At 36.4% G+C, this 13,027-nt stretch overlaps 1 protein-coding gene across 1 annotated transcript in view; it reads right to left on the bottom strand.

Moving 5' to 3' along the window:
- vps50 (VPS50 EARP/GARPII complex subunit) overlaps positions 1-13,027 on the bottom strand; it is a 151,660-nt gene that overhangs the window by 119,646 nt on the left and 18,987 nt on the right. The window contains exon 5 of the mRNA XM_053492735.1: positions 7,314-7,367. Within this exon, the coding sequence (XP_053348710.1) occupies positions 7,314-7,367 (54 nt within the window). The remainder of the gene's footprint in view (positions 1-7,313; positions 7,368-13,027) is intronic.

The following is a 13,027-nucleotide window of genomic DNA, read 5'->3' as shown; positions in this document are numbered from 1 at the left end:
TTATATAATATATATTATATTTTATATTTAATCATTTGCAGGTATTTTTACATCGTAACAGAGGGCCTTGTGTATGTAAAAATGGTTATAGTTAAGTAGTTAATGTGACATTTTTGTTAAACCCCTTGAATTAAAGCAGAAAGAAGACATTTAATTGCTTTGTTTCAAATCCACTGTTGTGGTGTATAGAGTAGGGTTTCACATTATTTTCATATTTTCCTTAAATAATAGCTAGACACATTAACACTCAATAACTGATTACTAATGATACCACAATACCCCATTTTCCAAGTATAAGCTTTATGTAAACAGTTGTAATATCACAATCTCAAAGACAAATTAATGAAACCCAAATACTTTGAACAAACAAAAAAACACTGTTAAATATACTGCTTTCATCTCACTGTTCACATTTAAAAAGAGGCTGCAAAACATCTATTAGTGCAGACTGCCTGAATTCCTGTGTGCAATCTTGTGGTGTACATGTTGATAGATATTTTAGCTACAGAGAAATATCATGCAAAACATTATCAGGTCACACATTATTTAATATGTTAAATTCTTAATTGCAATTATTTGATTAATGATTAATAATCAGCCTCATTAGTACGGATGGAAAATACAAGAATTATGTCACTGACCAATGATATATGGATCAAACTATACACAAAGTATTAAATGTATTTCACTTATTGCAGAAATGTCTCCAAGTGTCATAAGACTGCTAGCCAGCACATTTCTCAAATGAAATAGGTGTGGCGACTAGTTCTCCCAGTAGTAGTAAAAAGTTTAACAGAGAAAGGGGTTATATTAAACATGAACAGCAATGTTGAATTCTCTTATCAGATTTTTGTTCTTTGATAGTGTCGGCTGCATAATAAATTTCAGGTTTATAACCAACGCTAAACCCTTTTCTACAAATGATGTCATAAGATTTATAGATATGTAATGATCACAGATCAGAATAATTTTAAAGTCTGGAGGTGTTTCCATTTTTTATTTATTAAACCAGTAAACAGCACCAGCCAGGCATGAAGAGTTACATCCAGTGAACATGGGTCTTAATTAAAAAAAAAAAAGTATTTGATGTGTCTCCATTTTGGTTTAAGACTTACGTACATTGGACATAAGTGGTAATCTCCTTTCTCCTGTGAGAATCCATACATTTTTTATGATGATGATGATGATGATGATAATATATTATGAAAATGCAAACACCGCTTAGTAATATTATGATGTACATTCAAATGCCACTCCAATGGGACCAGTAAACTCACAGAAGAGTTGCTCAAGATGTAGAATAGTTTAATAGGTAGTGGTGACTACTTGGTGGTTTGAACATATTTGTATATGTGAGATCTGATGAGCATTCTACTAGACTTCCACTAGAGGACATTCACCACAGCCTCTGCGACTCTGTGCCAAAACTAGACCAGTTTACAACTGCCAAAAAGCTGCCTTTGAGCCTCATCCATGTATAGTACCCAAGCAGGGTCCAAACTCTGCCCTGTTTCACCAACAGAGAAAGCAGATTTAGGTGTGGCCTGGATGCATGTCATCCCATATTTTGCTTTATCATGGGTCGTGAACTCAAGAGCAGCTATAAAAGCCAATGTTCAATTATCTGGGCTCACACACTGACCTCAAGGCTGAAACAGCCCAGCCTAAATAACCCAGCCCATGTGTTATGCTGGCTAGAGTGCTGCTAGACAGTCTACGGTGGGTTGTAATCCTCAGAACACATCCAGATCAAAACAGCTCACCGTCACAGATGCCTCAAGCCGGTCGAGAAAACGGTCCAGTTATCTCCTGACAGGTGAACTACAGAAAGATAAGCATGGGGGAAAAAAAACCAACAATACCCAAAGCAATCACTGTTCTAAAAAGAGTGGAGCCAATGAGATGTGAACCAATACAAGTTACAATCCGGCATCTATCTACAGCTAGGATGCTCTAGTATTGGCAAAACATTTCACACATTCAGTATCAGGAGATTAGTTTATGATGTATACAAGAATGCACTCAAAATTTATGGATTCGACTAATGCCAATATTTTTAACCATTGCAGTATTTGGGAAGGAACAACCCAAATCTGTCTAAAAGCTGAATGCTCCCGTCACTCACTTTCAGTTTCAGACAAAAACAATGCCTGGAGTTTTTAAACTATAAAATTGTCAAAACTAAAAAAAGTTTTGACAATATCACTCTGTAAGCCTCTGGTCTGTGTGCATGGAGTTTGCATGTTCTCCCTGTGCTTGGTGGGTTTCCGCCAAGTACTGCGTTTTTCTCCCACAGTCCAAAGATATGCAGAGGTTAATTCTACAATGCATGAGTGTGCTTACGCCCTGCGATGGACTGGTACCCCATCCAAGTTGTACCTCGCCTAGTCATCCGAGTCTTCTGGGATAGGCTCCAGGCTTCCCACAATGAGTGAGAAACATGGGTTAAAATTTGTAAAGTAAGAATTGGAGTTTTTTTTCAACTTTATTCCAAAGAACCACCTCCACTGTACAGGACCCTCATCATTTTGTAACAGTCCAAAACATGTTCATGTTCCAGTTTTACAATTCAGACCCCAGTGTACAGTTAAAATTGGGTTTGAGCAAATAAAAATGCAAATGTGTTTAACCCTAGAGTATTCATAGATGGCTCCAAAGAGTCAAAACTCATTAACTCATGATTGCATAGCCAAAAAACACAGCAACTGTTCCAGCAATGCAATCAACAAAGGTTTTAGAAAACTAGCTATATTACAGTATTAAGACAACAAATTTCATGTATTATAGATCTCTTTGCAATGTTCAAATTAGTTAATGTCTGCCTGGCTGAAGAGTCGTGCTAATTAGAATCAGATGATTTAGTTAACGGATGGAACAAATATGTGACAGGACTGAAGCCGGGGTGGTTTCCCTCACCAAACAAAATGGCATAGAGCTAATTCTTGGCTAATTCTCAAGTGAATTGCAAACTTCTGGGGCCAATTTCTGTACATGATCTTCAGGAAGCAATCAAGCAGACATGGATTGAGCGAGTGACGCCAGACTATTGCAGACATCTTTTTGACTCTACTGTATACGCAGCCAGATCCAGCAGGTTTTGCATAATAAAGGACTTTAGAATTAAGCAAAATATAATGTACTGTATTGATTGGTAATTTCATTGCACATAAAAACAAATAATTCTATATTATCTTAATTGTCAATATTGAAAAGTTTTGACAGTGTCAATAAAACATCGAGTTTCACTTTTGTCTGAATATTTTTGGACACCATTGTATGTAATCCTCTCCACACTGATGCACATACAGTTTAAAACTGCAAATTGTCGGTTTTGGCATTTTAATCTCAAAATTTTATATTTTAGAATGTGTGGCTGAGGGAGGATCAGTAATATTTGAAAGCATTTGTGCGCATTTATCCTCAATCCTACTGTGACTGGTGCTTTGGGCAGGTTTTTTTTAAGCTATGTCAAAATCATTCAACATCCGGTTTAAGGGGTTATTGTAGTATCTTTTATGTGAGCATGTTTCCATTGTAATATAATATCATTTACAGCTATAAGGACTACAGCAGTTAATCAACACTGATTATCAGTATTTAATGTTGTCTGTTTAATATAGAGAATAACATGTATTTGATGGTGTGTGAAAAATGTTAATACATTTCCAATAATATACAAGTACCACAGCATTTGCAAGGTTAGATACTTTAAAGGCCTAGAATATGAATAAATAGTTTGGTTACCAATTTAATATATTAAAAGCCAACCAGCAAATAATAACTCATTTTAGCACTCATATTTTGATATTATTGCCAGAAGCAAAGCAAATGCACTACTTATTTCATTAGAGGACGAGCGTAATTGCTTCCTGTACCGCTACACACGAATGCTCTGTTCTAAGATATATAAAGGATTTAGAAAACAAACCAAGAGGTTTTCTGTTTTCAAAAACAAGAACAAATTGTTCAGCAAGGTGCAGTTCTAATTGCAAAAGCAATAAGCTTTCTGTACATGTCCTCCTATCTGTTTCTGGAGCCAGGTCTGTTTTTTACCAGGTCAACTCTAGTTCGAGAAGGACTTTGTTCTAGCCCTGGAAGTTATAACAAGGCATAAACCTTAAGAGGTTATTTTATCACGATTGATTTTATCAAAGGCGCCTTCATATGTACAGAAGTCCGACAAGATTAGAGAGCGATTTTGGCAAGAAAAACGGTCATTCTGTGACCTAGAAAAGGTGGGTGTATTGATTTGAGAAGAGCTTTGATGAGAACTAAGAGAGTTATCGGCGAGTGTACAGTGAGTGCAAGGCGATAATGAGGAATATTCACTGATCCTGTGTTTTTTTTTAGAACGGCGAGAATGAGGTACAAGGAAACATGAGGAGAGCTTGGTGAGCGCGTCACTAGTGTGGCACAATAGAACGACGCTAGTGGTGCAGAAGGTATTAAAAAAGACACAGAAGAACATTTCTTCATTTTAGGTAGTAGTTCTCAACAATGCTCTCCTTGATCCCGCTCACTCTTTTCTGGATCATGCAAAAAAAAACAAAAAAAAATTGACATGTCCAATAATTTTGTAGCTCTTTTTCCAAGATTGGCGTGATTGAAGAGAACCTTGGGGAGTTTGAAGAGAGCTCTACAAGAGCCCAGAAGTTCCAGGAAATCTTTAGAAGTATGCCAATTTTCTCGCCAAAATCACACTCTGTGAGATTTCTCAGCAGACTCCTGTATGTATGAAAGGGGTCTAAGGAGGTTCTTAGGCACAACATGAAGCAGAGCACCTAAGCCCCAGTTACTTTGCGATTTAACCTCAAGTGGTGTACTGCTGTGACAAAAACAGAAATCACAGGTGTGCGCACACTACCAGTTTTACACACCTTATAATTCCATGGTGTTTCCTGATTTTTATTTCTTTCTACACTAAAAAAACAATACTAAAGGGGTCCAAAATGTACAATAATCTCCTTCGAACAGTTAAAATTAAGATGTGTCTGCTACTTATACTCCATAAAACCTTGCGGCTCTACACCATAAATATATTGATATTGAGATGTGTCTGCTACTTATACTCCATAAAACCACAACGGCTCTAATCTGATGTGCAGCTAATTGGTGATTTTTAAGGTGGTTAACCAAAATAAACAACTTTTCTGCTCAGGGCACAAGGCGGAGTATTGTCTGGACAGGGTGCCAATTCATTGTAGGGCACACATACAGCATACAAACACTCATTTACATACTACGAGCAATTTGGAAATGCCAATTAGCTTAAACTGCATGTCTTTGGTCTGTGGGAGGAAACCAGAGTACCGGGAAGAGCACAGGAAGAAAACACCATGCACACAGTGGTGGGAATCGAACTCGGACCCAGGAGGTGCACGGCGACAGTGCTAAGCACTTAGTCACCATTCTGCTGTATTTTTCTAAATTGTAAAAAATAACTCACAAAACAAATAACACTGAATTAGAAGGCGTGCCCAAACCATAATTGGCTGTATATTGAGGATTTTACCATGTATTCCATTAATACAATATATTTTGCAATATAGATCACAGACCCAAAATGTGACGTACAGTATGTATTTGATACTAACATTTGATTAACCATTGAGTGATTAGGAGGAATTGATGAGGGCATGATTACAGCTTTGTACACAGCACCCAAGCACCAAGTACACAACAGAAAATAATGCAAAGAGTAAAAATGTAATAGCCCTTAATTCTGAAACGATCAGACACAACGAATCTCAGTGTTGTGGTCCTATCACTGGACTGCAGGCAAGTGAACCAGCAACCTAATGCACTTGGCGAATTTCCACAGTGGAGCGAACATGTTTTAAGCTACACAGGGTTGGAAATACAGCTTGCTTTCATTTATGTGCAAATAAAGCCAAAAGGTTGGTTATGGATAAGAATAATATTTAAAGCTTTGGCAGTTGTATTTCCATATAACTTATTTTAAAAAAGTGCATAAACTACTCATCTTGACAACCAATTTCAGCTATCTAATAATCCTTCTGTAGGAGACACAAAAGATTAATTTCTTCGCCTCCAGGGCAGATTCCACAAATCCACAGGGCATAGTCTATGTAGGAGAGCAAAAAAAAAAAAATCTCCCTTACCTGATCAAAGCCTGGCCATACAAAAGTCCAGGAAAAAGAAAAAAAAATCCCAGGGTAATCCAGTGTAGGATGTAGAGGAGAAAGAGGCTGAGAAGAGTGCATACAGTGCACCCTTTACTTTTTTTTTTTTTCTCACGCTACTTTAATCCCAAAACTCTTTCCCGAGATCAAAACGCAGCCTCATTAACAAGTTTGTCAGTAAAACTGTCTGTGAATCACAATGAGTGGGCAAGCATCATTTCATCATTGCAGCCTAAAACTGTGAGACAAAGTTCATGAACCTTTTGAGGTTTCTGCAAAAATGAACCCCTGATTATAATAACATTAATATAAAAACAGCCAAGATATCAAATGACCGAAAAAGAACATGATCTTTATTTCTAAGCAAAATAATAACATAAGAGAAGTTTTCTTAATGTGATGACATGTCCTGTGTATCCATTACAAACTTAGTTTCCTCTAAATAAATGAACACATTGTGATTTTGGATGAGGTGATCATCAGGTTACGCCATAGTTTTTTACCAGGATTGAGACCATTCAGAAATTTCTCCTATTGTGTTGGATTTTAAAGTATTGTCATATTTCATTACTACAATACATTTTAATTTTGTCCAGTGTTTCTAGACATGAAGCAGTCAACCGCAAAAAATCATCTGTCTCCTGTGTCAACCTGTATGGTGCATCTTTAAACTAATTTATCGTCTCTTTGCCATTATTTTAAACTCAGTCAGCTTGTCTCATCTGATCTTACTTACAATATGATTAAGACATAATCATGTCAGGGGTAGCTCAGTGGTTAAGGCATTGGACTACGGTTCGGAAGATCCCGGGTTCAAACCCCACAACCACCAAGTTGCCACTGTTGGGCCCTTGAGCAAGGCCCTTAACCCTCAATTGCTCAGATGTATAATGAGATAAAAATGTAAGTCGCTCTGGATAAGAGCGTCTGCCAAAAGCCTAAATGTAAATGTAAAACATAATCCAGCATATTACATGTGTCGTGATAAAATTACAGCATGTAGTTAAACGCAAGGGATTTTGTCACATCTTATAATCAGTGTCTCAGAGGCTTTAAACCAGCTATTATGCACATGTTAACATTTATATACTTAATCAAAATAATTAAAGAGAACTCATACCATACCAAAATCAGCTAAACCAAATACATTAGAAAAATGTTAAGTCTTACCTTAACATAGGATGGCTGCTTCTCTAGAATAAGGTCAGCAACTTTTTTTGAAACCTATATAAAAAGAAAATAAAGCAAAGAGTATTGTGACATTCATTAAAACGATAAGAAAAATCCAATACATTTTAATTAACATTCATTTTTATCACAATTTTAGCACAGGATTTATCATCTTCCATATGACATAAAAAACATTTGTGGCAGCATCATTGTCCAAATCCAGTCCCGAGGAGTTTTAGTTCACTAAGTGGGGTCTGGATTGATTTTTAGAACACTTTGAGAACCCCTGCTGAAGACTCAATAGCTGTGTCTCAGATGGCAAGTTTGGCGTACATGTAGTGTTTTTACAATGGGAAATTCGATAAGACATCATGTAATGTTATCCTGATGAATTATAACTTAAAATGAAGTGTGAACTTTTAGGGCAGTTTTTTGGCCATGTTCAGACTGGAGACAAATCCTTTGAACTTGCACATTCTGTTGCGAGAAAAACAATGGAAAATTTGAAATCTGATTTGAGTGTGGTGAGCGTCCAAACTGAGACACATCTTTAAGAAACTGATTTGAATCTGATGTCAAACCACCTCTAGATAATTTTTTTTTTTTTTACTGTTCAGACCAGATGCAAGCTCTCATTCCAATCTAAATAAGTAAAAAAAAAAAAAAAGATTTGAGCTGGCAGTCTTGACAAGGCATTTAATTCGTGGCCAGCAGTCTGTGCTATCTACCAAAGCAGCAAAACCATAAGCAAAACTTGTAGGGAAAAGATTAAACTCAAAAAGTACAGTTATATACATACCAGAGCTTCTTGCCTTTTTTTTTTTATTTAATCTCACCATGGCATGGCTACGTATGCATTAATGGCTTTATGTTGGCCAGAATGTGGGTCGATTCTGGGCATATTTAGCCCAAAGAAAATATGTGAAGGCATGCTGTGATTCTCCATGTCTACAAATAGAGTTTGTTTTGAAGTGATAATGTCCTGGTAAAATTCCCATACTACACTGTGTATATACTTTAATATAATATACTGCATTTTACACCACAGCACTGTAATATTTTTGTTTCTGAATTGTCGGAGCTGCTTTAATAGAAATTAATCAACACCAACTGGCCACAATTTTTCAGCTTGTATAAATACAGGTAATCCCCGAAATTACATACGAAAGTCCACAGATACGAATGGACCGCGGTTCTACAAACATTCGTTGATGAGAACAAATTACGGAAGAAGCTCAAGCTGTATTGTACAAAAAATAGGAGACATAAACGCAGACAAAATGTAGTCTTGGGTAAAATGGCTTCAGGGATTCCCCTCACAATTTAAAGGGCAGAGACAACAGTGTTACATTTTATGCGAGATTCATTTCCTTAGGCGCAGTTAAGTTTTTTGACCCCATTATTGTCAGTGTGGGGATAGAGATTGGTTCAAATGGATTAATATGCTTAACATTGTATATTTGTGTGAAAAGCAGATACAGTAAGAATCACTTGAGAACTTGACCCCGGAGCAAAAATCATTGTGCAGTCGGGATAAAAAGAGATCTAAATTATATAAAGCTTATAATACATTTTTAGCAATAAATAATCTATAACTGCTGATATGATGAACAGGTTCTGTAAGGAGAAATGCATTTAGCATTTTAAGTGTCAGAACTTTCTGGTTTCTAGGTAACATGACTAGCTGTTGTTGTGTCTCCTATATGAAGACGAAAGGAGAGGCTGGTAAAGGGGTGATTTTTTGCAGCAGCAATAACGTACGTGATAACAGAAACTAACCTGTCTAGCAGACATTCCACAATTTTCCAAAATGGTTGGAAAGTGTAATATGCTGTTCGTTAATTAAAAACCAACACTTTTAAAACTTCATTAAAGCAATTAGAACTCAACTTTGAGTAAAGCCACATCATATCACCACAACACTAATGATTTTCTCATCTGATACGGCACATGACAAAAGGTTTTACTCAATATACTGTATACAGTCGTGCATAGTACAATCCTTAAGCTATAAGGAATACAAAGTTTCAGTTGAGGGGTGTTCAAACCTGGAAAAGTGTAGAAAACAATCTCAAATGATGTGCCTTGGAAAACTGCTGAAGAACATCTGTATAGTGTTGAGGCTTGGTTTGAAGAATAGCTAACACCACTAAGACCGACTCAGTCATGCTGTACAAAAAAGGAAATTTAAAAAACCTTTCTCTCTAATAGAATGATGTGTCTGTTTTTTTTTTTTTTAAGAAATATTGATTTTTTTTTTCACTAAAACTTTAAAAGGCATAAATGCATGCCAGAATTCCTCCAGTGAAAGCGACCCGTTATTTTAACAAAACTAGTCAAATATTCTCTGATAAAGTGACATGTGCTGGTGATGAAGTTTCCCTTAGACGGATGGTTTGAACATTGTGGTTGTACAGAGGTGGAGATCACTGAAAGGCTCACACAGAAAGACGGAATGAGCAACATGCCAGCTGGGCCACGGGACGCAGGAGTGCTGATGCTGTTCAGAAGACAGACGGACATGAGATGGAGCATGTCAGGACAGATACCACTGTGCCTGCTCAAACAGTGAGACAGGACACTGAGCATTAGTGTGTGTAGTGTGTGTGTCATAGAAAGCTCGAAAGAGAGAGAGAGAGAGAGAGAGAAATAAAAATCTAGTCAAAAAGAGACTTTTAATAAAAAATGAAAAAATAACATTAAAAGCTAAATGTTGTCAAAATAAATCACTTATAGCTTTTACAGAACGGCTGTTAAATTCTGCATAAAAATCAATCCTCTGTCAAAGTCCATTACGCTATTCATTACTCATGTTTGTATATTAATTTGTCACCGGCTAACGGGCTGAAGAACAGATACACAGCATTGTAAAGAGTGTAGTAGGATTAATCCTCAAACTAGGCTCAGTGACTGAGCACAGAGGCAATGGGATTAATGTCAGTCTCCGTTCCGAGAGGACCACGGCATTACCACATTACCATCCTATCTCATTTAATACACCCGATTTAATCCTGTAGCCAATTAGCAAGGAATGACTGTACAGCAGTGAGACGTGGAGAACTACATAATTACCATACTGCTAAAACAGAGGCCAAAAACACAAAAGCTAATCAGCAGCACTAATTCAAGTCTGTCGACACATGCAAACTTCACTGAAACAATTCAAACTTTTTCTTGCAAACGAACATGTTCCTTTGCAGTGTCACACAAGTGATGCATGCCTGCTAAAGTTAGCACATTCCAAAGCAGAATCTAAACATGTAATGAAAAGAGAAAAAATAATAAACAACACAATAGGTATTTAATTTATTAGTGAATGACACTTTGACTTGGTAATGCAGCTACAAACGGTGGTTTCTTTCAAAGCCTCTTTTGTTCCGCTTAGACAAAATAATAGAACTTGTCAAGAGACAGAGAAAAAGGAAAAAACAAAATGGCCTCGGTCAGAAAACACTGTTTGTGGATGCTTCGCATCACTCTAGATCTTATGAGCCATCAATATATTTTTTTTAAAAATGTCATAACGATTTTCCCACGTTTAAAATGTGGGAGGGAACACTGTACCTTTAACATAATATTTAGATATGTTTTGTTATTCAGTGAAGCGTTTGAGATAGAAGTGCCGTGTTAGCTGTGACTACAGATCAGGGGTATGAATAAAATTTTTATAAGGTCCGGTAAATATAAAATTTTTTCTTTTTATGAGCTGAGGTCTAAATTTCATGTTTGTGTTAGGATTTATATATGTAGTTATTATAAGTCTATATAATCAAAATAAAAAAATTAAAAAAAATGAAAAATAAAATAAAATTTGTATAGCATTTAAATAATATTTATTGACTGTTTTCAGTAACTACTGTACTGTATGTTAAACATGTAGACAGTTTGCTGGCACAACTTTGATGGCTGTTTAATTGCTTGTGTTTGTATGGAACAAGCAATTGTTAGTTGCACGGTGCTGGGCTGTTAATGAATGTGCATGGACACACTGGGCTCTCAGTTCGGGGACTTTACACATTTTACATATCTTAACAGTGCAGTGGAACCTATGAGACAAGCTGGTTTGTAACTACCTGCAGAAAGAAAAACGATATATTGATTTGTTCTTTCATCTTTAAAGGTTAATAGTGTACTTTTTTTTTTGGAGCAAGCCCTGCTCTATTGTGCTTTCGTTCCTGTTTCTTCTGCATACTCTGTCTCTACAAAGTAAACTATTGCATTGATTCGCTCTGTTGAGTGCTGCAAATAGCTGCGCCCACCTCAAGGAAACAAAGGAATAGATTACTGGCATATTAATAATTCTGATTTATTCTGACTTATATTCTGAAAAACATTAGGGTCTGGATAGGACGGACAGGAATCCGGACCAAAGTCTGCCATTTAGTGATGCCTTGCTGTAGGGGAATACAGAGATGAACGATATGGACCAAAAATGGTATGTTGGGTTTTTTCGGCCAAATATTAATGCGCAACATATATCGCAGTATTTTCTTGAAAGTGGGGATTTTTAAAAAATATAATAATATAAATATATCAATAACCCTAAATCATATTCATTCCAAGGAAGATGTCTCACAACCCCTTCCCCTTTTAAAATTATTTTTTTGAAAAATTTAAAGAAATGTATATTAGACAATAAAATAGCTTGTGCCTTCTAATAAAGTTTATGTGAAGGTCAAATTCCCCTGAATGGTTTAGTTGGAACTGCGGATAGAAAAAACGAATTATTGTCAGACGGATAGTGATCTTTATGTGTTGCTCATGCCTTGCAGGCAGGAGACACAAATAAATAGGCCCATCTCTGAGAATAGGCCTCCTTCAGCTGTTCACAAAGACTAACAAATTTAAACTGGGTTAAATACAACAATAAAATCTAAACAGAACAAAACGAATAACAAGCTGACTTGTTCTTGCAAAGTAATTAAGTTTTCTACTGACTTAGACTACTTAGCCTCCAGAGTTGTCATAAATATGCAAAAATGTACATACTGAGGGCACTTTTTAGAACATCAAGCAATGAGTTGAACGTGATATACAATCTGGGGAAACATCTTGGTTAATTCATGTAACAGATATAAATAACAAAGCTTGTATCAACAATAAGTCACCATAATTTGTTTTTTTTTCCCCACACCTTTTATATATATATATATATATATATATATATATATATGGGTATCAACCCTTGCCAGTTAAGGCACTGTTAATAGTCAGAGCACCATAACAGTGACATTACGGCGGTTCTTCGCATCTTGTGCATACAAATTCACCAAAACGTGGAAATGAATTGTATTTTGAGTGAATGGAGTAAAAGGTGGCCTCAATTGTGTAATTTTCCCCTCAACGATCACCCGGGGGCTTCATAGAGTAAATGAAGCTTGCAATGCATTTTCTTTCAAGGCCGTGAAGGCCTCACAGTCAGGGTTGCAGCAGAAGCACAAAGTCTAACACACTCTTTTTAATGCAGTTTATAGTGATGATAATGCTGTACTGGAGAATATTGTAAACATATTTTCATAGAATTTTTTATTTTTTTTGCCTTTAAACGTAATACGTAATACAGGTCATGCTAGCACAGTACCATATTTCAACAAGGCAGCACAAATCGTCAGAACGACATGTTTACGAATAGACGCAGGGGGAAGTGGTGGCAGGCTGTGCAAAGAAGAAAATGGAAGTTAGAAGAAACAGGTCATGTCATGCAACATCAAACA

This window comes from Clarias gariepinus, chromosome 3 (genome assembly GCF_024256425.1).
Source record: "Clarias gariepinus isolate MV-2021 ecotype Netherlands chromosome 3, CGAR_prim_01v2, whole genome shotgun sequence".
Classification (NCBI taxonomy): domain Eukaryota; kingdom Metazoa; phylum Chordata; class Actinopteri; order Siluriformes; family Clariidae; genus Clarias; species Clarias gariepinus.
The sequence above is the reverse complement of the archived record's forward strand: the minus strand, read 5'-3'. Positions and strand labels throughout refer to the sequence as shown.